This window comes from Bos grunniens, chromosome 16 (genome assembly GCF_055505025.1).
Source record: "Bos grunniens cultivar Pamir isolate PY7600 chromosome 16, Bosgru_T2T1.0, whole genome shotgun sequence".
NCBI classification, from domain to species: Eukaryota; Metazoa; Chordata; class Mammalia; order Artiodactyla; family Bovidae; genus Bos; species Bos grunniens.
In genome coordinates this window covers 82,158,393-82,181,251 of record NC_141180.1, presented here as the reverse complement: position 1 = coordinate 82,181,251, position 22,859 = coordinate 82,158,393, and the positions used below count along the sequence as shown (strand labels likewise).

At 36.6% G+C, this 22,859-nt stretch overlaps 1 protein-coding gene and 1 pseudogene across 1 annotated transcript; both read left to right on the top strand.

The window, feature by feature from the left end:
• The first annotated feature begins 6,111 nt into the window (after nt 1–6,111).
• On the top strand, nt 6,112–7,107 carry LOC147357190 (olfactory receptor 5D16-like). Its single transcript, XM_086345847.1, is given in 3 exon segments — nt 6,112–6,142; nt 6,145–6,636; nt 6,639–7,107. Coding segments are annotated over 3 exon segments (933 nt in total). The 3' UTR covers nt 7,049–7,107.
• An 11,258-nt stretch (nt 7,108–18,365) lies between these two features.
• Nucleotides 18,366–19,478, top strand: LOC147357189 (olfactory receptor 5I1-like; annotated as a pseudogene).
• Nucleotides 19,479–22,859: the final 3,381 nt, after the last annotated feature.

The window sequence follows — 22,859 nt, the reverse complement described above, 5'->3', positions numbered from 1 at the left end:
AAATTAGAAGCAATGGAGAAAAACAACAGCAAGAGAAATTTAAAAGATGGAAGCATTTTAATGTTCAATGATGTCCTTTCTTATCTGTTCACTTTGCTTACATTTCCATTGGGTGTTCAAGTTTTTCAAAATAATTTATAAAACATTTTACACCTTAAAATTGCCAACCTCTATGAAGAATATTTACAAAATATCATAGTTTGGTAACATTTAATTTTATGTATCAGGCATGCTTTTCGATATGTAGTTTACTTTGTAGTTGGTTTTTGTTTTGTTTTCAATATGCAGTCTAGATTTTTATGTACTTACATTTACTTTTAGTGATTTAAAGAACAAATGCAGTGAAAATAAATCCAGCTCCATTCTATATTTTATCTCAAATTTGGATGATATTTGAACTCAAAATTTGGTAAGTATTAAGCTTACGGGTTTTTTGTTGTTGTTTTATACTTTGTTAAGTTAAACAGTACTTGTAAACAAATTGTGCAGCTCTCATCGCCAAACTAGATAGAAATGTTCACAACATCATTTACTGAGAATGATTTCTTTCCCTGTTGGTATGTAACATATCCAGTAACATTTATTAAATTATGATCTTAGTGTTGATACTTCTATCAGACCCTGGGTAATATCCAACAGTCCCTATTCCATCTTCTTTTCTTTTTCTTTACTAAAGAATGAAGGATATATTATTTAACAATTGGCTTCCATGGTGGCTCAGATGGTAAGGAATCTGCCTGCAATGAAGGAGACTTGAGTAGTATTATATAACATTCAAAGTACAAAGTTTTCTCTGCAGCACCCAGTGGTGTTATACAAGGTTATAACATATACTATTTTCTATCAGAAACTGTCATATTAATACATGAACAGAACTATATTATTCCTCTAGCTGGATACAGTAATCCTCAGTGAGGGTGAGGAGATAACATTTATAAACCACACACAAAATTAAATATTACAATGAATGTAAATAAGTTGCAGAGTTCCTTGTAAATGTTTTGCCATCAATGTTGATCATATTCAATATTCAAGCTACAAAAAAGAAAATTAACTTAATTGTATGTGCACTTGCTCATGCCAGATTAAATATATATTTATTTATCAGAACATTAAAGTGTACACCTGAAATATATACAATTTTTGCTTGTCAATTGTACTTCAGTAAGTCTAGAAAAAATTTAAAAGAATAAAACAATACACTAAAAGTGTATTTACTTATTAGTAAGCATAACTTTTGCTGTCTCTTGTTACTATACAAAATGTTTGGATTCTACCTCAGTGATCATGGAGCATGGGGAGAAGACATTGACAATTTTGATCAATTTTCATATAAAATATTTCTAAAGCTGCTGTTTGTTTTTCAAGAAATCAGAATTTCATCAGAAAACAATCATTAATTCTAATTGCTTGTTCTGAGGCTTCCAAAGAACAAGGCAGGGAGTTTTCTCTAGGGTCTTGTTGACACCAGGAATAGAAGAGACATGAGAGTCCTCTCCCCTAAATCAGTGACTGTCCAGAGGCTGGAGGGGAGGCTGCCCTTCCCACCTGCAGGTTCTTTCCCGTGTAAGGTGATCTAGAAGATATCTTAGGCTTGTCAGTTCTTTATAAGGAAAATTATTTTAGGGAAAGTTTGAGCCCCTGCAAATGTTATGTTTTTAGAACAGGAAGGCCATACTTTCTACGGAGCTCTGTAGAGGGTCCTTGGTGTAACTGAGCTTCTTCATAGTCTCCTGGACAAGTGTTTCCTGGGAGGAGAGGGACAGAGGGGCCTGAGAGTTTTTAGTTATGTGGCTCTGTGCTTCTGTGACTTTTCAGACAATAGGGAGGTATTTACATAAAACTGAACTGAAAGAATGAAATGAACCTTCTGGAGAAATATAATCAATAGGACTAGCTCTAAACAAGATTTTAGAGCAGGGGGAAAAATATGTCAGCTCAAAAAAGCAAAATGAAAAAAAAATTAGGAAGAAATCATAAGAAAGAAGTTTTATTTTTTTAATTTACATATATATATATTTTTTATTTTATTTTTAATTTTACAATATTGTATTGGTTTTGCCATATATCAACATGAATCTGCCACAGGTATACATGTGTTCCCCATCCTGAACCCTCCTCCTTCCTTCCTCCCCATACCATCCCTCTGGGTCGTCCCAGTGCACCAGCCCCAAGCATCCAGTATCGTGCATCGAACCTGGACTGGCGACTCATTTCATATATGATATTATACATGTTTCAATGCCATTCTCCCAAATCATCCCACCCTCTCCCTTTCCCACAGAGTCCAAAAGACTGTTCTATACATCAGTGTCTCTTTTGCTGTCTCGTATACAGGGTTATCGTTACCATCTTTCTAAATTCCATATATATGCGTTATTATACTGTATTGGTGTTTTTCTTTCTGGCTTACTTCACTCTGTATAATAGGCTCCAGTTTCATCCACCCCATTAGAACTGATTCAAATGTTTTCTTTTTAATGGCTGAGTAATACTCCATTGTGTATATGTACCACCGCTTTCTTATCCATTCATCTGCTGATGGACATCTAGGTTGCTTCCATGTCCTGGCTATTATAAACAGTGCTGCGATGAACATTGGGGTACAAGTGTCTCTTTCAATTCTGGTTTCCTCAATGTGTATGCCCAGCAGTGGGATTGCTGGGTCATAAGGCAGTTCTATTTCCAGTTTTTTAAGGAATCTCCACATTATTCTCCATAGTGGCTGTACTAGTTTGCATTCCCACCAACAGTGTAAGAGGGTTCCCTTTTCTCCACACCCTCTCCAGCATTTATTGCTTGTAGACTTTTGGATCACAGCCATTCTGGCTTGCATGAAATGGTACCTCATAGTGGTTTTGATTTACATTTCTCTGATAATGAGTGATGTTGAGCATCTTTTCATGTGTTTGTTAGCCATCCGTATGTCTTCTTTGGAAAAAATGTCTATTTAGTTCTTTGGCCCATTTTTTGATTGCATCATTTATTTTTCTGGAATGGGGCTGTAGGAGTTGCCTGTATATTTTTGAGATTAGTTGTTTGTCAGTTGCTTCATTTGCTATTATTTTCTCCCATTCTGAAGGCTGTCTTTTCACCTTGCTTATAGTTTTCTTTGTTGTGCAGAAGGTTTTAATTTTAATTAGGTCCCATTTGTTTATTTTTGCTTTTATTTCCAATATTCTGGGAGGTGGGTCATAGAGGATCCTGCTGTGATGTATGTTGGAGAGTGTTTTGCCTATGTTCTCCTCTAGGAGTTTTATAGTTTTTGGTCTTACATTTAGATCTTTAATCCATTTTGAGCTTATTTTTGTGTATGGTGTTAGAAAGTGTTCTAGTTTCGTTCTTTTACAAGTGGTTGACCAGTTTTCCCAGCACCACTTGTTAAAGAGATTGTCTTTAATCCACTGTATATTCTTGCCTCCTTTGTCAAAGATAAGGTGTCCATATGTGCGTGGATTTATCTCTGGGCTTTCTATTTTGTTCCATTGATCTATATTTCCGTCTTTGTGCCAGTACCATACTGTCTTGATGACTGTGGCTTTGTAAAAGAGCCTGAAGTCAGGCAGGTTGATTTCTCCAATTCCATTCTAGAAAGAAGATTTTAGACCATTCTTCCCAGATCCAAAGATAAACTAAATTGTTTAATCCATATGATAACATCATTTGGGAGATAAGAAATAGTTTTAAGTCAAACAGAAGAAAAATGAATAGCTACCAGAATAAAAGAAACAAGACAGTAGTTCTCAATTACAGGCAATTATGCACCTTCTCTCCCCTCCCAAGTGTACACATGACAATATCTGGAGATCTTTTTTATTGCCACAATGGAGAGACCAGGGGGAGGGTGATGCTGTCATAGAGGCCAGAGATGCTGCTATATGTGGTACCTTGAACAGTGTAGGTACCCATAAAAAAGAATAAATCAGCACAAAATATCAATAGTGCTGAGTTTGAGAAATTCTGAGAAAGGTCACTAGTAAAGAATTTTATAATAGTGAGAATTAATTTGGAAAGATCACCTTCTGACTGATCCTTAAATCCTTGGATATCTGAACATGCAGGACCATCAAGAGTCCTGCTACATGGGACCTCTAACCTTTAATGCTGAAACATCTAGAGTCACTTGGTTCTAGGGATGTGGAAATAGAGATGACCTTTTACCAGATATATTAGTCTGAGCAAGAAGTCTTCATTATTTGATGGAGGGAATTTCTGGCAGGCAAGACCCTATTGTTCTAAAACAAGGAAGTTCCAAGTGGAATGTATTGTTCACTATAACATTCTAAATTCTTCTAGATATAAGGTTGACAGATTTAGCAATCAAAAATACAGAATGGTAAATTTACTTTGAACTTCTAATAAGCAATGAATGTTTAGTATGAAAACCTCCATAGAATAGTTGGGATGCATTTATAGCATTAATTCATTATCTCCCTGAGATTCAAATGTAACTGGGCTTCCTGTCTGTGTGCCAGTTTAAGAAATCCATCCTTTTTTTTTTTTTTTCCTATATTAAGAACTCCTTTATTTTAAGTGTCATCAGAGTGTGGAGAATCTCAATTTTCATCCATGCTTCTGACAATATAAGTATTCTAGGTGCCTAAGGAAGAGAGACCCCACTCCAGTACTCTTGCCTGGAAAATCCATGGATGGAGGAGCCTGGTAGGCTGCAGTCCATGGGGTCGCTAAGAGTCAGACACGACTGAGCAACTTCACTTTCACTTTTATCTTTCATGCATTGGAGAAGGAAATGGCAACCCACTCCAATATTCTTGCCTGGAGAATCCCAGGGACTGGGGAGCCTGGTGGGCTGCTGTCTATGGGCTCGCACAGAGTCGGACACGACTGAAGCAACTTAGCAGCAGCAGCAGCAGCAGCAAGGAAGAGAGAATCATCTAGACAAGTGTCAATATTTAGGACTTTTAACCATATTTATTTCTAAAAAGGGCTTTCCCTAACATCCATTCTTTATGTTCCATCTTTACACAGATCTTCAGAAGATCTCTGCAGCCCTTACATAAATATTGGACTAACTTTTATAGCTTTATAGAGTGAAGTTTGTCTTTAAAGTGGCCAAAAGAATTAGCAAAATGAGCAGTAAAATGTGATCTTAACAAAGTAGAAATGCTCATCTCAATCTGTGATGTGAATCACAGCCTGTTTGGAGATGGGTGTGTCACTGGGAAATAAGGAACGTGGGCTCTAGCTACAGTTGAGCTTCAATGCCTGTATGTCACTAGGCAAGTCATAGCTTCTTCAAGTTTCTGTTGCTCACATGTAAAAAAGGCCACTCAATAGGTATTATTTCCCGAAAGCTGTAAATCATTATTTAATTTGCTAGCTGAACTTTTCAGTCAAAAAAGAGGAATGATGATTAAAGTGCTAATCACATATTTAAAATATGAGCATAAGTAAGTATAGGTTTCCTGGTGGCTCAATGGTAAAGGATCCACCTGCCAATGCAGGAGACCCGGATTCGATCCCTGGGTGAGGAAGATCCCCTGGAGAAGGAAAACCCACTCTAGTATTCTTGCCTGGGAAATCCAGTGGATAGAGGAGTCTGGTGGGCTGCAGTCCATGGGGTTGCAGAGTCAGACAGGACTTACCAATTAAACGGCAAAAAATAAGTTGTTGTTACTTACCACACAGACTAATCTTTGTTTACATCACAAATATGCACATATTTTATGTAAAACTTAATTCTGATTATAGAAGTTATTTCAAGTGTTTTCACTTTTTATTAATAATGGTATCAGCTAAAAGTATTTCATTTTGCAGAATTCATGGAAATCAGTATTAGAATGTCTCACATGAGGATTTGATTACATGTTACAAACAAAATTGCTTGATTTATAATTATTACATTTGTATGTCATTAAAATTATATTTCTGAACTTGAACAGAATAAAGTTTTATAATTTTTGAGGAAAAAAAAGTAACTAGTAATTCTTTTCTGAAGCTGCAGCTATTTTTTCCTTGGCTGATGAACCGCTATCAGGATTCATTTCATATCCCCTCTGCACAGGGCACAGCTAAGCATGCTTTATGTGTCACTCACTCTTCTAATATATTATTTCCAAGACAGATTTTCAGATCTCTCCATCAGGAAGCATGTCTTTGACCAAGAGAAATACAACTGTTGGGCCACATTCCCCCTCTTGGGTTTCTCAGACTACCCAGAACTGCAAGCCCCCCTCTTCCTGGTATTTCTGGCCATCTACAACTTCAGCATAGCAGGGAACCTTGGGATGATAGTCATCATCAAAGTTAACCCCAAACTGCACACCCCCGTGTACTTTTTTCTCAGCCACCTCTCATTTGTGGATTTCTGCTATTCTTCCATCATTGCCCCCAAGATGCCAGTGAACCTACTTGCAGAAGACAGAACCATTTCATTTGGGGGATGTATGGTGCAGTTCTTTCTCGTTTGCACCTTTGTGGTGACTGAATTAATTCTGTTTGCTGTGATGGCCTATGACGGCTTCGTGGCTATTTGCAACCCTCTTCTCTACACAGTCGTCATGTCCCAGAGACTCTGTGCCATGTTAGTGGTCGTGTCATATGCATGGGGAGTGGCTTGCTCCTTGACTCTCACGTTTGCTGTTGTCAAATTATCTTTTCACGGTTTCAACACAATCACTTCTGTGAGCTTTCTTCCTTGATTTCCCTCTCTTATTCTGATTCTTATCTCAGCCAGCTGCTTCTTTTCACTGTTGCCACCTTTAATGAGGTGATCACATTGCTCGTCATTCTCATGTCTTGCATGTTCATTGTTGTCACCACCTTGAAGATGCAATCGGCTGGTGGTCGTCGCAAAGCCTTCTCCACCGGCGCCTCCCACCTGACCGCCATCAGCATCTTTCCAAGCACCATCCTCTTCCTCTACTGTGTGCCCAACTCCACACCCTCGAGGCACACAGTCAAAGTGGTGTCTGTGTTCTACACAGCGGTCATCCCCATGTTGAATTTCCTGATATACAGTCTGAGAAATAAAGATGTCAAGGACACAGTCAGCAAACTACTGAAAACAAAATTGTTTTCACATTGAAGGCATGTAACTGCTAAATATTTACTTTGGTTATTAAAGAACACTTTTCTGATTTTGAATGGATTATGTGTCAAAAATTCACTTAAAAAATCACTTTAGATTTGAAAAACAAAAACACAATGGAAAAAATATGAGTTTTACATCAGGAGACTATACCTGGCTCTGACTAAATTTGTCAGAGAATATGGATTGACCTGACTCAGTCATTATCTACAAAACCAATTTAATATGATTTTGTCCATAAAGTGGTATATAGAACAAAAATATAGATAATATATCAAACATATTGTATATGTGCAGTAAACTCTAGTTCTGTTATTCCTTTTTTCCTCATGACTAACAAGTAGTCTTAAATAAATGACTAATTTAGTACTTTAAATTTGGTGAATATATGATAGGGAAAGATATAGTTTTACTTTCAAGAACCTCCCAAGCCAGTGGTGTTAGTTAATATCATAATACAGTTGGTGGGAAGAGACTGTAAAAAATCATTAGTGGCTATCATGCATCTTTTACTTGGCCTTGAAGGATAGACAGATTTTTAAAGAGAAACAAAAGAGAATGACGTTAAGTTTTATTTGGAACTGAGAGTTGGACTGTGAAGAAAGCTGAGCTCCGAAGAATTGATGCTTTTGAACTGTGATGTTGCAGAAGACTGTTGAGAGTCCCTTGGACTGCAAAGAGATCCGACCAGTCCATTCTAAAGGAGATCAGTCCTGGGTGTTGGAGGGACTGATGCTGAAGCTGAAACTGCAATACTTTGGCCACCTCACACGAAGAGTTGACTCATTGGAAAAGACTCAGATTCTGGGAGGGATTGGGGACAGGAGGAGCAGGGGATGACAGAGGATTAGATGGCTGGATGGCATCACTGACTTGATGGACGTGAGTTTTAGTAAACTCCAGGAGTTGGTGATGGACAGGGAGGCCTGGTGTGCTGCGTTTTATGGAGTTGCAAAGAGTCAGACACGACTGAGCGGCTGAACTGAACTGAACTGAAAGAACATAATGGTCAAGAGTCAATGAGTTAAACATATTTTAAGCTATTATTTTATGTCATATGCCTACCAGGTATCTTGCTAGGTGCTTGAAGAAATGAAATTTTGCATACATTGTAGCTACAATTCTGACTTATTTTGGAAGAAAGTCTCAGTATAGAGAATGAAAGAATTTACAAGAGGCTTAAGAAAATTAGCTTGCTTCTTAAATACTGAGAACAAAAACAGATACTTTATACATGCTGTATGTTTTGTGTTGCCTGCCTATCACTTCCCAATCATTATACATATATTATTACTTCACATGGCAGTTTGATCAAGCCTGTATCTTAGTTCTCCTTAACAGGACTCTCTAGAAAGTCTCCATAAAACAATTGAGTAGATTTTCTGTAAAAATTGGGAGCTAATAGCTTTCCTGGGACTTGAACATTGCTTTAAAATAGCTCTAATTTTTAAGTATAATCTAAACATTGAAATAATCTAATCTATATGGTTGTGTTTATCAGGGAGGATTACATTTTCCTCTAAGCAATGTGATATTTAGGGGCTTCCCTGATAGCTCAGTTGGTAAAGAATCCACCTGCAAAGCAGGAAATCCAAGTTCAATTCCTGGGTCAGCAAGATCCACTGGAGAAGGGAAAGGCTACCCACTTTAGTATTCTGGCCTGGAGAATTTCATAAATTGTGCTCCATGGGGTCGCAAAGAGTTGGACATTACTGAGCAACTTTCACTTTCACCCTCATAGGCACATATATCTAATTTGAAATTAACAATCATATTTATATTTTCTTTCATCTGTTGCCTTATCAGTTTTGCTAGAATTACTTATACATCTGTTTTGTGTTCTATAATCTTTGTATTTGAATGAAATTTCAAACCTTTTGAGAAAAATATTAAGAGAAATAATTCTATTTCCATGAGGATGAAGTAAAAACTTGAAAACAGTTCAATGAGGTAATTTCAAATGCTTATATGATTTCAAACTTACAAGGGTGAATTATGTAAATCACTTTTTTCTGGTTAACATTTTGATATGTAGTGATAACCAACATTATTTTATATATTCATAAATAAAATATATTCTTCTACAAATCATTGCTTACTTGATATTTACATTAACTAGAATATCAGTGGAAAGTAGCAGAAATGTTATATTAACCTTGACTCAAATCAGTAATAAATAATCCATTTTCAGGGCATAAATTTTCATGTTTCTTATCTATCTTGACAAAGGATGACTAATTTTTTTTATTAATTCAGAGACACAATTCCTTTATTCTTATTCTGAAAAAATGGAAATATATATTACTTAAGTCCTCTGATCGTGATTTAAAAATCAGTGTGTGGTATAATCAAGAGGATTATTTAATATGGAAACACTACAGGCATTGATGCTCTTCAGTACATACTGATGTAAAATTCCATACTCTTCTATTATTTAACTTTAGATTTCAATTAGTTTCTGGTAACTCCTATAGCTGTGTAGAGTGTAATTTACATTGATGTTACTCATTTTTTTTAACTCATGTGCCTCTAAAATGAGTGACTTAAACTGCTTTCTAAAGAAATCTCAATTATGAAGATGTATTGAGTTAAATATACAATGGCAGAAAGCATCTCATGCATGATTTATATTGATATAAAACAAAGTAGAAAGTAGACTTTAGAACAAGAAATATTACTAAGAATAAAGAGGGCATAAAATGATGAAGCTATGGCTTTATCATGGATTAGCTTCTTCTTATTAGTCTAAAACTTAAGGAAGGAAATTTTCCAAGTTGATTTTTCTGTTTTAACTCTGAAGTAGGCAAAACACTCAATTTTTGTTGCTATTATTGCTACAATTTGTTTTTGTTTTGTTTTGCTTCGATTGTTGTTTGGTCAGGCAATAAAAAAGAGTATGACTTCAGGAAAGTGATATGTTTTCAATTTAAAGAACTGGAGAATTTTCTGTTTTAAAGAAATTAGCTCAAGGTATGGAGAATATGCACTTCCCAGGTGGCACTAGTGGTAAAGAACCCACCTGCCAGTGCAAGAGAAGTAAAAGACTTGGGTTCAGTCACAGAGTCTGGAAGATCCCCTGGAGGAGGGCATAGCAACCCTCTCCAGTATTCTTGTCTGGAGAATCCCATGGACAGAGGAGCCTGACGGGCCATAGCCCATGGGGGTCTCAAAGAGTCGGGCATGACTGAGTGACTTGGCATGCATGCATAGAGAATATACCAGGTATACTGGATACCAAGATTTCCAGTACTTGAATCAATCTCATTACTGTATATATGAAAGCATGTTATAATTCTCCTGCTGCTAGGAAGGAGGGCAGAGAATAAAATTGCCTGATTTTCATTTGTTTTTTTTTTTTTTCCTCAGGAAAATGTCTGAATGGTAGATCCTACTTACATAGAAACTGCCCTGTAGTACTTGAGAGACCTTGGGGAAGTTTTTAGTTGCCTTTCTTAATATGGATAAAGGAGTTATCTTTTTAGGGTTGTAGCCAAATGAGAGTGATAACATATGATATCTCTGTCATTCATATCTCTACATATACATCTTCACTTACATCTGCGTATATACACTACATGTGCAATTTGATATCTTTATTTTTTAAATTAACCATATTTTTAAAAATGCAAAACCATAATTTTAAATAACATGATCATTTTCTACCCAAGATATGATGCCCTATAGTTTAAAAAAAAAAGTTCTATATTTTTACTGTTAACTTTCCCTATAGTTAGAATTCTAAACAATGTTACATTGTAGCTTTGGAGATATTTTTTTCTCAATTTTATCAAAATGTAATTAAATTATTTCTTTTAATAACTAACAAAGAATAAGTCCACCTGCAATTTGGGAGAGCTGAGTTTGATCCCCGGGTTGGGAAGATATCCTGGAAAAAAGAATGGCTATCCACTCCTATATTCTTGCCTGGAAAATTTAATGTACAGAGGAGCCTGGCAGGCTACAGCCCATGGGGTCACAAAGAGTTGGACATGATGGGGAGACCCACTTTCACTGTCAAGAAAAAAAATCTCATTTAAAAATCATATAGCTTTTATGGTTTTCAAGGCTAAGACTTGGGAAATATGTTACCAGTGGCTTTCCAGAAAAATGTGTACCAGAGTTACATCTTTCTCAGTCCTTATTGACACTGACCACTACTATTATAATTAATTAAATCCCTTTTTTAATTTGATAGGTAAAAGTGATGATGATCTTCAGCATATATTGAAATTCTCTTTTGTATATTCTGCACAATTCCAAATGTAACTGTCCTTATGAGCCACTAATTTCAAAGAGATGGGTTATACTCCCCAACAAGGGAATTGTACAAACCCACTGCAAATTTATGTGACTGATAACTGAATAGAACAATTAGCTTGGATTATATAGGATCATAAAAGCTGTCACCCTACTTTGGCAGACTTACGACATTTCCCAAAGTAAGAGTTGATCTCTTTCAGGCTCTAAATTAGATCACTGATTATGTTTCAAGGTCCAACAAAATACCTAACTGAATTCATCAGCTCAATTCATTTTGATAGATTAAAGTTTGGAATTACATTGATTTCTTCTCATACTCGAATTTTAATCTTTTAGTCAGTGGGATCCACTGGGACATTAAACATTGTGAGTTATTTGATGATTGTGTTTCAAAGAGTGTTCAATAAAAATAAAAAATAAAGCAAAAAAAAGTGATGCCTATAATTTTCTGAAGTTAATATAAACATATATTCTCCCTTATTCTTTTTTTTTTTCCAGAAGAAACAAAAAAATTGTCATTTGGTTTCCCAGACCTGACATATAGTAGAAAGCACTCCTGTGGGAGAGTCCATTGTCACTGAATCATCCGAAGCTCCTGAACTCAAAGTCTTTATCTTCCTGCTCTTCCTCAAAGATGCCATCACAGCTTTGGCCTGAGCATCACTGCACCAATTTAAGGCTATACCAGTTTATTCCACCATCCTAGTATAGCTTATTAATTGTTTGATAAATTGCTTTGAGCAGGTTAAATAAAATTAGATGGCAAATATATAATACAATTTTACATATAATAACATAGCATTTTGTGAGCCACAATATAATAATATGTTTCCCTGAGACATTCTTAACGTGTAGAAAAACATGACATCACTTAATTTTGTGTTTAAAAAGTTTCTCAGTCTCAGTAAAACTGTAATTATGCAGTAAATATTCCCAGTGGGAGTGAGGTATCAGTGTGTGTTCCTGGGATCTGATGTGAAATCAGAAAACTAGTCTCAAAAGCCTCAGAGAAATATAAAAGGTCTTGAATTATCCTAGGGAACAGCAGTCTTCCTGAGGGAAGCACAAATTTCTTCTATGAACACAGAAGGCCATTCAAATCAGATTATAAAAAAATATTGCAGTAGGTCAATTTTTCTCTCTAAGTATCAAAATTGACTTTTCCTGTGAAAAATGAACCACTGCTGACACAGTAAGGCAGAAGGTAAATGAAAAAGATAGTGATCTGGTAAGTATTCTTACCTTAATCCCAGGGTATTAGAACTTGATGGGATTTTAAGTTCTTCTAAATTCATAGTCACTTATTCTACATGTAGAAACTGATAGTTTGAGAATAAATATTCCCAGAGTAACACAAGTTTTAAATGATCAAGATACGTATAACAAAAACAATAGCAGCAAAAAAGCCCAAACATTTGACACATGATATTAAAACAATTCTCACTATATTGGACTCTGATTAAGAATCAGTTAACACTGTTCTAATCACCTATTATTTCTTTTCAAAACATGTACATATCCATTAAGGCTGACTCAATCTGTTTATTATCCATCTTCTCTTACAGTATTGCATTGATGCCATCAATTATCAACACCCAAGTAACAGTACTGGGGTGGGGTTAGAAGAATGTTTTTAATGGAGTAGGAAAAAAAAAAATCAAGTAGTGACTAGTATCAATAAAGAGGAATTTCTGCAGGAATAGATGATTTTGCTAAACTCTTCCAAAATCCTGTTTTCATGCTCACCTGCCAAGTACATAGAAAGATAGTAGTTGGCTCCTAAATGGAGTCTGTTTTTTATTTCCTGTATTATTTTCCCTTTCCATTTGTTCTATTTAGCTTTTATGTTTCTTTTTTGAATCTTGAAGTTTTCTTTCAGACTCGAAGTGTGTAATAAACTTGAAATATTATTACACTTGCTGCTGCTGCTGCTAAGTCACTTCAGTTGTGTCCGACTCTGTGCGACCCCACAGATGGCAGCCCACCAGGCTCCTCTGTCCCTGGGATTCTCCAGGCAATAACACTGGAGTGGGTTGCCATTTCCTTCTCCAATGCAGGAAAGTGAAAAGTGAAAGTGAAGTCGCTCAGTCGTGTCTGACTCTTAGCAACCCCATGGACTGTAGCCTACCAGGATCCTCTGTCCATGGGATTCTCCAGGCAAGAATACTGGAGTGGGTTGCCATTTCCTTCTCCAATTACTGTTCTCTATATAAATTGTTCTCTTCAGGTCCAGTACATCTGTGAATAGAAATACGAGGTTTGGTAGAAAAACAACCTCAGCAAAGAAGTGTTTGTTTCTCATGGTCAAGGCCTCAAGCTTATTTAAACATTGTCCCTAAAGATGAGTCTCTCTATTTGATTTCTCCGCCTACAAGGCAGGGGACCCTGAGTTGATCCTTGGTTCGGGAAGATCCCCTGGAGAAGGAAATGGCAGCCCACTCCAGTACTCTTGCCTAGAGAATCCTATGGACAGAGGAGCCTGGTAGGCTACAGTCGATAGGGTCTCAAAGAGTCAGACACGACTTCACTTTCACTTTCACCTTTGAATAGTCATTTTTCATTGTTACAAAGAAAAGGATAGCTCAGAAAAGATATAATTGTATCTTTTTATTGCCTTCAGAAAGTGGCAATTGCTCCACTCCTTAGTCAATAGACAGTCTTTTCTCTATGTTTGCAGAACAAAACAGATGGGATATCATTCAAGGAGAGTTAATATTTTCTAAGGAGGAAGCCATCTGTATTTCATAATAGGATAATTCCAATGAATTAACTAGTAGATCAGTGATGCTTTCCTTCTTTGCTTAACCCTTTGCTTAGAGGAAAAGGGAATCCTGGCTGATAATAAAATAATAAGTATTAATTTCTCAAGAAGTTCAAATTTGTCTCAATAGCTTAATAATATTAACTTCCAAGGTGGCACAGTGGTAAAGCATATGCCTGTCAATGCAGGGGGCAGAAGAAATTTGAGTTTGATCCCTGGATTGGGAAGATCCCCTGGAGGAGGAAATGGCAACCCACTCCAGCATTATTGCCTGGAAAATTCCATGGACAGAGGAGCTTCATGGGCTACAATCCATGGGGTTGCAAAGAGTTGGACACACTAAGCACACACACATCACACATTGAATATTCACTGTGTGAAAAACACTATTGAAAATACACATACTAGTTCATTTAATCCTCATCATTACCCTGTAGACAAGTGTCACTATAATACATAATTTATATATCATAAAATGAAATCTTGTAGTTGTTGAAATTTTGCTGAAGTCATACAAATATGAAGTGGAAGAGCCCGGCACATTGGATTTATCATCCATGCTTTCAACCACCACAGCACATCTTCTCAGATACTGTGTCAAAAGATGTAAACCTGCCTATTGGAGCACAAACTCTGAATCAAGATTTATGCTAGCTTTAAGCTAATATCCCTATATCCAATTCAGCACATTGAGTTTTGGGGAATAACTGTCTTGGTTATGCTAATCTTTTAAGTACCACTGTCTCTAACATTTCCATTTCTGAGGAAGTAGTATTTATTGAAGCGTGCCCAATGATCCAGAATGTCCAAACTCTGGCCCTGACTCTTTGATTGCAAAGTTACACAATCCTGGATTGTTAACTGGGTTGAAATAATCAGTTCCTTTTCAGTAGAGGTGATCAACATATTTTAAAGAGCTGTGAGAATTAAGTTAGATGAGAAAGTACTTTGAAAATTATAAGATGGCAATGTATCCATGCCAGATTTTCACACTCTAATTTGTCTCTTTCATCTCCTGCATTAGCAGACAGATTCTTTACTACTTGAGTGACCTGGAAAGCTGTTAATTTAGCTAACAGAACAAATGTAGAAAAATAGACATTAAGTAACCAGAATCCACAATCATTATTGTATCCATAGTTCATTTTCTATACCCAAAGAACAGCTTGGTAAATAGTTGCATTATGCCTATTAATTCTAAATGTATGAAAAGTTTTAAAAGACATTAAATTTTATTAAAAATCTGGAATAAATTGAGAAAAAAGAGGAGGATAAGATTTTGGTAATGTGGTTAGATCATAATCTGAGATAGAGCATATAAAATGAAAATGAAAATATATTCATATCAGACATTATGCAAATGCTGAACTTTTAGGAGCTGTGTGATGTAGATTGTTAAGGAAGAATTATATATGCATTATATATGTATATACAACATTATATATGGCATAAAATGTATATATATATGTATATATGTCTATACATACATATATATATATATATATATATATATATGGGCTTCCCTGCTGGCTCAGCTGATAAAGAATCTGCCTATAATGCAGGAGATCTGGGTTTAATCCCTGGGTTGGGAATATCCCCTGGAGAAGGGAAAGGCTACCCACTGCAGTATTCTGGCCTGGAGAATTCCATGGATTGTATAGTCCGTGGGGTCACAAAGAGTCGGACATGACTGAGCAACTTTCACTTTCACTATATATATACATATGAACTTTATACTTATATAAAATGTGCACATGTAAGAGATTTTACGTATTTTGCTCATTAAGATGCTATAAATGTTACAAAAGATAATTCAAAGAATCACTGCGGGGAGCTGGCGGGAGGACCTCCGCCCATGGAAAAGGTCATGAGGAAGGAGGCTCGGCATACGCAAAGGAGTCCCCCTGGAAATTCTCGAGCATCTACCCCCAAAACCAGAGTCTGCCTACTTTACTACTTTGTGCTGTCACCTACACCTCTGACTTTACGGGGGTCTGTCCCCCACCACCTCTTTCGGAGAAGGAGTTAACTTAGAGCTCCAGTTAATAATAATTCCTGGGCGTGATAGGAGTGTTTCAACCTACAAACTCCTCTGAAATTTCTTTAGCCTGCCTGACAGGCTTGTCCGGCCACATGTGATTGCTCACAGCCTCCCAACCGTGAGAGGCACGAGATGCTTTAAACCTTCTAAAAACATGTTCTTTAGAGAAGTTAGAAAACTATTAGTATAAGTATAGTGGGCTGATTGGAAATTGTATTGGTGAAGGGTTTTTCATTTGTTGAGCCAATGTTTACTGCTAAGTCTCCACATCCCCTGTCCTTATACACATTAATGAATATATAGAAGAAATAAGTATTAACCTTTGATATTAATCACGTTGGACCTTAGGCTAAGTAAATTCTTTCCTTAATTAAAACTCACTACACCCTCACCCTATAGGAATGTAACTTTATCTGTTACCTTCGGAAGGTGGTGTCTGTTTCAAAAATAATCACCCCTGGAGAAATAAGTGTTCTGGTTGACTGACCACTGTCACAAGGAGAGGGTCATAAATTGTCAGCAGGCCCCCCTGGCCAGAAGATGATGTAACACCCCTAAGACCTCTGTATACATTTGTATGAAGCACCTGACTTTAATAAAAGTCAGGACTGCTGACCCTGCGTGACTTTTGTATAACATCTCAGTGTATAAAAACAGACTCTGGAAAATAAAGAATTGGGATCAGTTCCTCAAAATACCGGTCTCCCCATGTCTCTCTCTCCCTCTCAAACTCTGGCTGAATCTCAATCTGGAACGCAGAGCCTGCCATGCTTACTAATTATGCCTGGGCTTCTAAGATCCGACCGGGGAGGCCTCAGTGTCTCCTCTCCTTTAGGAGAACAGAAGGACGCCTGTGGCCTACGTAAGTGGTGCAAGTTTCTTGTCTTGAAGTTTTATTGGTTTCCCGTGTAAACCAAGCTACTCGGCCTCTTTTCTCCACTGAATTTTCCTGCTGAGCTATCCTCATTCTATTACTCTTTATATCTCTAATTAATATCTAATTGAAGCTATTGTATCCTGATCCTCGCCGACGCTGTCCCCGCTTCGAATACTCTGGATCAGCCGGGGCTGGACCTCGGCACACAATATTATAAATCAGGAATTCACAAATAAGCTGATAATAGATACAAAACTGCCTTTCCACTACAGAGCAAATCAGTTGTCTGTATGCTGGAAAGAAAATGTACCTGTCTATAAACAAGTATCATGTGTGTTTCTCCGGGTTATTTACAATTTACAGAACTGTAGACTAGTGCAATAACAAGAGAATGCAGACATCATTAAGAGAAGTGGGTAGGTGACCCTTTTTAAATATCTGTTACAATTTATCATTAAACATTGAAATATTCCTGAATACTCATTATATTGCCTGGATTAATTCAGTAATTGTCCAAGCATGAAAATTTCTCTAGTTAGATTCCATAGCTTGGCTTATAATCTAAAAAATGGATGTACTAACTACTATTAATATGTTGCCAACTTTAGAACAGTGAATCAATGAGATGCTAAAGATATTTAACTGTAGAAGAAAACTCATTTAACATATAATTTGATGAGACAGGCACTGTCATTCTCATACTAATGATGATGAAACTTAAACTTAGTGATTACTTGGCCTGCCTAAAGAATTGCAACTGCTGAGCAATAGAGTTAGGATTCAGTTACTAATTCTGTTACTGATTCAGTAACTAATTCTGAATATTTTCTCTTTCTATTTTACAAGCAACTCTTAGAAGTTCCTTTGTTCTTCAGAGGCAAAGTTGCTTCTCAATGTATGAGAGATAAAGTACTTTGACTCCTCTAACTAGGCAAGGTTTCAACTGAAATAGAAATACTTTAATTTGTTGTGCAAGTAAAAAAATACTGCAAAGTGGAACAGAAGTGAATTACTCAGAGTTTGCTATATGCAATGTGATTAACCATGATCATTCACACTGGTGAAAGATGAGAGAGTAAATGAAAGTAAGAGGTTCAGAGGTTAGAGTTCACCCACTGGTTTGATGTGTCATTTAATGTGGAAAATGATAGCTTTAAGGAATAGAAGTTGTAAGTTATCAGTTCAACTGGAAATATGTACATTTTCTGTGCTTACTGTTCATATGCCTAGGGGTTACCAGGATGCCCAAGTGGATTTAGAATTTATGTTCTAATTACTTTAGCTGTTTTCATATTTATTTTTTATGACTCTCCAGGTTATTATAAACATCCCAATCAGTACCCTGTCAAAATTCCAACCTCCAGGAACCCTGAAGAGAATGGAGGTAGAGAACAGCACTGTGAAGATACAGTTCTTTCTCTTGGGATTCAGTGACCACCCAGAACTGCAGAGTGTTCTTTTTCCTGTTTTTCTGTCCATTTACTCTGTTACCCTCATGGGGAAACTTGGGATGATTTTATTAATCACAACCAGTCCCCATTTGCACACCCCTATGTACTTTTTTTCTTCACATCTTGTTTTTCATAGATGCCTGCTGCTCTTCAGTCATTGCCTCCAAATTACTTGTGGACTTAATTTCTGATAAGAAGACCATTTCTTACAATGGCTGTGCTGCACAGTTTTATTTCTTCTGCTGTTTGGTGAACACAGAGTCTTTTCTCTTGACTGTCACGGCTTATGACCGGTACATAGCCATCTGTAACCCCTGCTTTACACCGTTATTATGTCCAAGAGGATTTGCTGCCAGCTTGCAATTGGAGCGTTTCTGGGAGGCACCATGAGCTCAATTGTCCACACCACAAATATTTTCACCTGTCTTTCTGCTCCAGTGAAATTAACCATTTCTTTTGTGACATCTCGCCACTCTTCTCTCTGTCCTGCACTGACTCTTACATCCATGACGTTGTACTGGTGGTCTTCACTAGTTTAGTGGAAGCGCTCTGCTTTCTAACAGTTCTACTCTCTTATATCCTCATCATAGCAGCCATTCTTAAAACAGGTTCTGCCGAGGGAAGAAGAAAAGGATTCTCCACTTGTGCATCCCATCTGACCATGGTCTCTATCTACCATGGTACCCTGATCTTCATTTATTTGCGCCCTGGCACTGGCCATTCAATGACTATTGATAAAGTGACCTCTGTGTTCTATACATTGATTATACCTCTGTTAAATCCCTTAGTTTACAGCCTTAGGAACAAATATGTAAGAAATGCCTTCAGGAAAATGATTAGCAGAAAATTTCTTTCTTAAGAAATGATGAAACCGAGGCTGACAGCTTTTCTACCCTGTTTCTTGACCTTTGTTCTTTAAATCTCTAAAGATTCGGAGAGCTGAAGCTCTAGTACTTTGACATAAGTTCCTATAACCCACCAGTACAACCTTCTGAAAGTTTCCCATTATTTTCAGTTGTGCCTAAATTGAGTGTAGGGAGCAGGCCTTAATGATCTTAATCTTCTCTCCAAACTAAGGAAGAGTAGCAATAGAGTCTCTTTGCTGTTTTGCACAAAAGATCTTTTTTACATCTATTTTCTCTGTTCCTGAGAGGCCCTAGTGAGGTATCATGAGAAGAGCAACTGCTCTATCCATGTCAATTAAACTTACTTCCCTAAAGGCTCCATTTTTTTTTTAAACAATAGGCTTAATAGACTTGCTCAGTCAGGAGAGAGTGTAACTGTATCAAATTAGTTTCGTTTGTACCCTCTTTATGCACTTGTATCACCCTGTAAATATTCCATCATAACACATGGAAGTAAGTAGTGAATAAATAAATAAGAATAAATAAGAAATCTCCCTCCATGTCTAAATATTCCATAAAAGCATGACACTTGCTATCCTGTTCACCATTTTTCTACTGTGCCACTTACAGTGTTTGACCTGAGAATTCAATTTAAAAATACTTATTGAACAACAAATGCATGAGTATAGCCAGAACAATTAATATAAAATTGAACCTTTGTAAATTGATCCAAAAACTTTCTCTTTTCTTTGATTTTATCCTACCATGTTCACTTTAGGTGAAATCTATTTGCATATGTTTTCTTTTGCCCTATACGGAAATGAGAGTCAGAGACAGGAATTAACTAGTGTAATGCTATGAACCCAGTAGGGAGACCGGAGTCCCCTTTGGTGTCTTTTGGAGGATCAGGGGATGTGCTGACCTAATTAAGGCAGAATGAAGAGTTTTACAACAAATTACACTAGTTAATAATGCAAATAAGTAAACAAATAAACTGAAGGGCCCCATAATATAGTTTAAATCATAAACCATATATGTTAAATCATATATTAACACAGATATAGTTCCCTTTGCAGGGGAGGAACAAAGTATTAGTTATATTAGCATGCTATATATAGTGATTATGTTATCTGTGAAAGTATCAGATATAGTTCCCTTTGCAGGGGAGGAACAAAGTATTAGTTATATTAGCATGCTATATATAGTGATTATGTTATCTGTGAAAGTATGAAATAAACTGGAATAATATTCTAAACAGAATTTTAACAGTGGTTATCACAATTATGTAGTGCTAAATTATTGTATGCTAGTTAATCCCTGAAATATTTTCCAAAAGCTTAATTAATTGCATATTCTGTTCTGCCTGTATTCAATTAGCAATTAATCCAGTTGTGAAAACAACACAATTTAAAGTTCTCAGAAGCATTCATTTTATCTTAGGTTGTGGCCATGAAAGGAACATGGAGGCACTCTTTATAATTTTAGGAGGAGAGAGCAATTGCTTATACAGATTTTTATTTAGGTTAGGTCCTGTTCACTTATGTTCAATATTCCTTTGGTGCTGATGATTTTATAATCAAGATATCATTTGAAGGAAACAATATATTAAAAAACTTGAAATTTTCAGCAGATTATTTGTTTTTTTTTTAATTTATTTTATTTATTTTTTTTAACTTTACAATATTGTATTGGTTTTGCCATATATCAACATGATCCACCACAGGTATACACGTGTTACCCATCCTGAACCCTCCTCCCTCCTCCCTCGAATTCTAATATGAATTGGAATTTTAGACAAATGTATTTTATTGTTTCTTCAATATTTTCTCTCATGATTTCAAATTATTTATAGTTCATAGAATATAGCACATATCAGGAACTCTCAATCACTGTCTAAAGATCTTGACAACCCAATGTTATTTATTAAGAACATGTGAAAGTATTTATATCTGCAAACATTAGGCTTCTCAGGTGGTGCTGAGGTAGAAATTTCTAGACAGTGTAAGACTTTGAAACCTCAATTTCTGTTGTTTTTTTTTTTTTTAATTTCAATTTGTTTCTTCTTAAGTAAGCATCTCACTCCTTTTTCCAATTTCCAAGCATTCAGAGGAATGCCTTCCTGGTCTGGTAAGTCATAAAACATTCAGATCCAGGAAATACAATCATGAACTGCTATCTAGTCTACCAAGGAGAAAAGGTAGACAATTATCTCCTAAACATACATATCTAGCCCATAAATAGTGGCCTGGGGTCTTAAGAAAGTGTCAAGGAACAGTGTTACAATGTCTGGAAAAACTGAGAAACTTGGGGATCCAAGAGAGCCATAAAAATGACAAACTGGATGTTGTGAAGTTTAAACTAATTGGTCAAAAATTATGCATATTAAAGTTACAAGTCAACCAAAAATGTACATATCAATGCTAATAAATATATAAAGCTGTTATAATCCCCACCTTTTGGGGGCTCTTCACCCCCTGTCAGTATCTATGCTAAGGGCTTTGCATCTCTATCTTTTAAAATAAACTTTGCCTGTGTGAGTGTTTGCTAGTTTGTGGAGTTCATTCCTCGGATCCAAGAACAGAACCTGGTTTCCTGTTTCAGTGTCAGTGATAAGGAATCAGCCTGCCAGTGCAGGAGATGCAAGAGTTGTGAATTCAATCCCTGGGTTGGGAAGGTTCCCTGGGATGTGGAATGGCACCCCACCCCAGTATTCTTGCCTGGAAAATTCCATGGACAGAAGAGCCTATGGCTCTTGGGGTTGCAATAAGTTGGACATGTCTGATCATTATAATAACGAAGTCCATTCATACCATGTAAAATTAGCTTACTGACCATTTTTCAAATATATATGTAATGGGAAAAAATCCCTTTTATATCGTTATCTTTTCAAAGTTTTGACTTAATAGTGTTTACAGAGGATCAGGAAACCTGGGTTGTTTTTGTTTGTTTGTTTTCTTTTTGATTTATGCTCATTTCAAGAAAACGATGAAGATGGAAGAGAGTTTAAGGTAATAAGATTTGAAGTGAGTAGACCTGAGTTCAAATCTTTATACTATCTTTTACTTGTTAGAACTGTGACCTTAGCCAACTAACTCCTCATCAGGCACTAAATTCTGGTACTGAAAGAAACGATGGTGTAGTTTATCACATAAGGTCACGAGATGGACTCTGCAGGATTCATCTTTCACTTTATAGCCAGCTCACTGGGCTCGGACGATCCCCTGGAGAAGTGAATGCCAACCCACAGAAGTATTCTTGCCTGGAGAATCCCATGGACAGAGGAGCCTGGAGGCTACAGTCCACGGGGTTGCAGAGTCAGATATGACTGAGGTGACTTAGCATGCACGCATGCCAGTCTTAGAGATTCTAGTTGCACATCTCAGCTGCAGTTCATATCTGGAGTTCTCTGCCCAGAACCCTAAGGACTAGCTTCTCCTGACCCTGCCTTCCCTCCTGCTAGAGCTTAGCAGAGATTTCTTCACAGTGACCCATGCTGGCCACACCATTTTCAATCTTGGCCAGATACCCAAAAAGAACCTTAATGGTCTAATTTCCAGATGTCACAAGTCCCAC